At 35.4% G+C, this 2,159-nt stretch overlaps 1 protein-coding gene across 1 annotated transcript in view; it reads left to right on the forward strand.

Moving 5' to 3' along the window:
* The window catches only part of LOC106879097 (G patch domain-containing protein 1), a 25,394-nt gene that overhangs the window by 13,626 nt on the left and 9,609 nt on the right, over positions 1-2,159 (forward strand). The window contains exon 7 of the mRNA XM_014928532.2: positions 816-1,031. Coding sequence (XP_014784018.2) covers positions 816-1,031 — 216 coding nt within the window. The remainder of the gene's footprint in view (positions 1-815; positions 1,032-2,159) is intronic.

Genomic DNA, 2,159 nt, shown 5'->3' on the forward strand with positions numbered 1-2,159 from the left:
ATATGTATGTGTGTATGTGTTTGTCCCCGCCAACATCGCTTGATAACCGATGATGCTGGTGTGTTTACGTCCCTGTAACTTAGTGGTTCGGCAAGAAGACACCGATAGAATAAGTACTAGGCTTCCAAAGAATAAGTCCTGGGGGTCGATGTGCTTGAGTAAAGGCGGTGCTCCAGCATGGCCACAGTCGAAAGACTGAAGCAAGTAAAAAAAAAGAAAAAAAAAGATAAATATATTCATATAGTGTTATTTGTACCAGGAAGGAAGGATAAAAGCCACAACCTCCCTTCTTTAGTCATCCATATTTTTTTTTAACCTACCTTAGTATCTTTGCTTGTGTATATTTATATATGCTTATTATTATAGGCATAAGCATGGCTGCGTGTATTTAAGAAGCTTGCTTGCCCAACCATATAGTCTTGAGTTCAGTCCCACTACACAGCATCTTTGGTAAATGTCTTCTGGGCCAACCAAAGCCCTGTCCGTGTATTTGGTAGATGGAAACTGAAAGAAGTCCATTGTATATATATAGTTATGTGTAACAGTGTGTGAGCACCTGTACGTGTGTCGTCATCATCATCATCATCATTTAACATCTGTTTTCCATGCTGGCATGGGTTGGACAGTTTGACAGGAGCTAGTCAGCTGAAGAGCTGTGTGGGCTCCATGTCTGTGAAAAATGATAAATAATGATGATAGTGATGGTGATGGTGGTGGTGATGATAATGATGAAGTAGTAGTAGTAGTGGTGGTAGTAGCTAAGTATGAATTATTTTGAATGATTTTGTTTCTGAAGCATTTTTCTTTATCTTAAGATTTCAGACGACAACTCCTTACAGCATGTGGAATTTGCACCAAAGGATATGTGTCGAATATCGTTTCGTGTCAAAGACAATCTCCATGGCCTTGGTTACAGTGGCATCAATATCATGGCAGCCCTTCCTTCTACGCATGTTTCGCTATTCTCAGAGCCTTCCAAATACAACAACATTACTGGTATCAAGAGAAACAAGAGAGGCATCAAAGGAATCGTAAGTGTTGACTTAGGTACAGATTTCATGGCTTAGTTTTATGCCTTATGTGTTAATCGCAGTTCATAAAATATTTGTAATTTATACAGAATATTCATAGTTCAGTTGTTGCTTAGCCTTGGGTAAGTTCTGATTGATCAAACCAATGAATTAAAGTATTTCAAGCATAATCATCCCATGATCTTGTATAGCAGACACTGTTTTGTCTATGGTCCTATAATCTTCCTTTGTTTAAGATAGTAGGATGTGATCTAATGGAGATGTGGCTGTTGTTTCTTGCAGGCTAAGTGACTGTACAGTTCCTTGTAATATTTCAGTTGCAAAACAGAACCCCAACTATATTATGGAATTCTATATTCCTGAAAATCTTGCTATAACTTGGAAATCTGTAAAAACAGAACACACACACACACACACACACACACACACACAAAGTCATTTATAAGGGCAAATAGTAGCGTGTGGGTTAATAAATCACTTTGAATATATAAATTGATAAATTTGAAGGCTGTCTGTGGGACTTGAACCCACTTCTCCTGTAAATATAGTAGACGTTCTACCAGTGAACCAAAGCAATCCCTTGAATTTTAGAAGCTTTGTTCTTACAAGTGAGAATTGTATGTTGTTTATATCAAGAATTTAGAAACTTTGAGAGAACGTGAAATAATTAATTTATAATGGTGTAATTCAAAGCACACAGAGCTATAAGTAATAACATTTAAACATTATTTATAGCTTTATGCACTTCATGTTCCACCATTATAAATGAATTATTTCACATTCTTTGGAAGTTTCTGAATTCTTTTGATGTTAGCAATATGTGTGTGTGTGTGTGTGTGTGCGTGTTTGAATATATATATATATATATATATATATATATTTAATTAAATGTATTTATTCTATCCTAATAAATAATAATTCTGATAGAATAAATGGGTTAATAGAAACCAAGGTAGCAAAGATCACGAAATAACTGTGGTGTAATTCCTGTTGGTGAGGCAGAAACTCCTTGATATTTTGGGTATTTGAGTATATTTAAAAATTTAAGGAATGGAGAAAACGCATGTTATAACTGCATACTTTATTCCGACATATGTTTCGAAGAATTACAATTTATGCGATCCATAG

Source organism: Octopus bimaculoides, chromosome 20 (assembly GCF_001194135.2).
Source record: "Octopus bimaculoides isolate UCB-OBI-ISO-001 chromosome 20, ASM119413v2, whole genome shotgun sequence".
Taxonomy (NCBI): domain Eukaryota; kingdom Metazoa; phylum Mollusca; class Cephalopoda; order Octopoda; family Octopodidae; genus Octopus; species Octopus bimaculoides.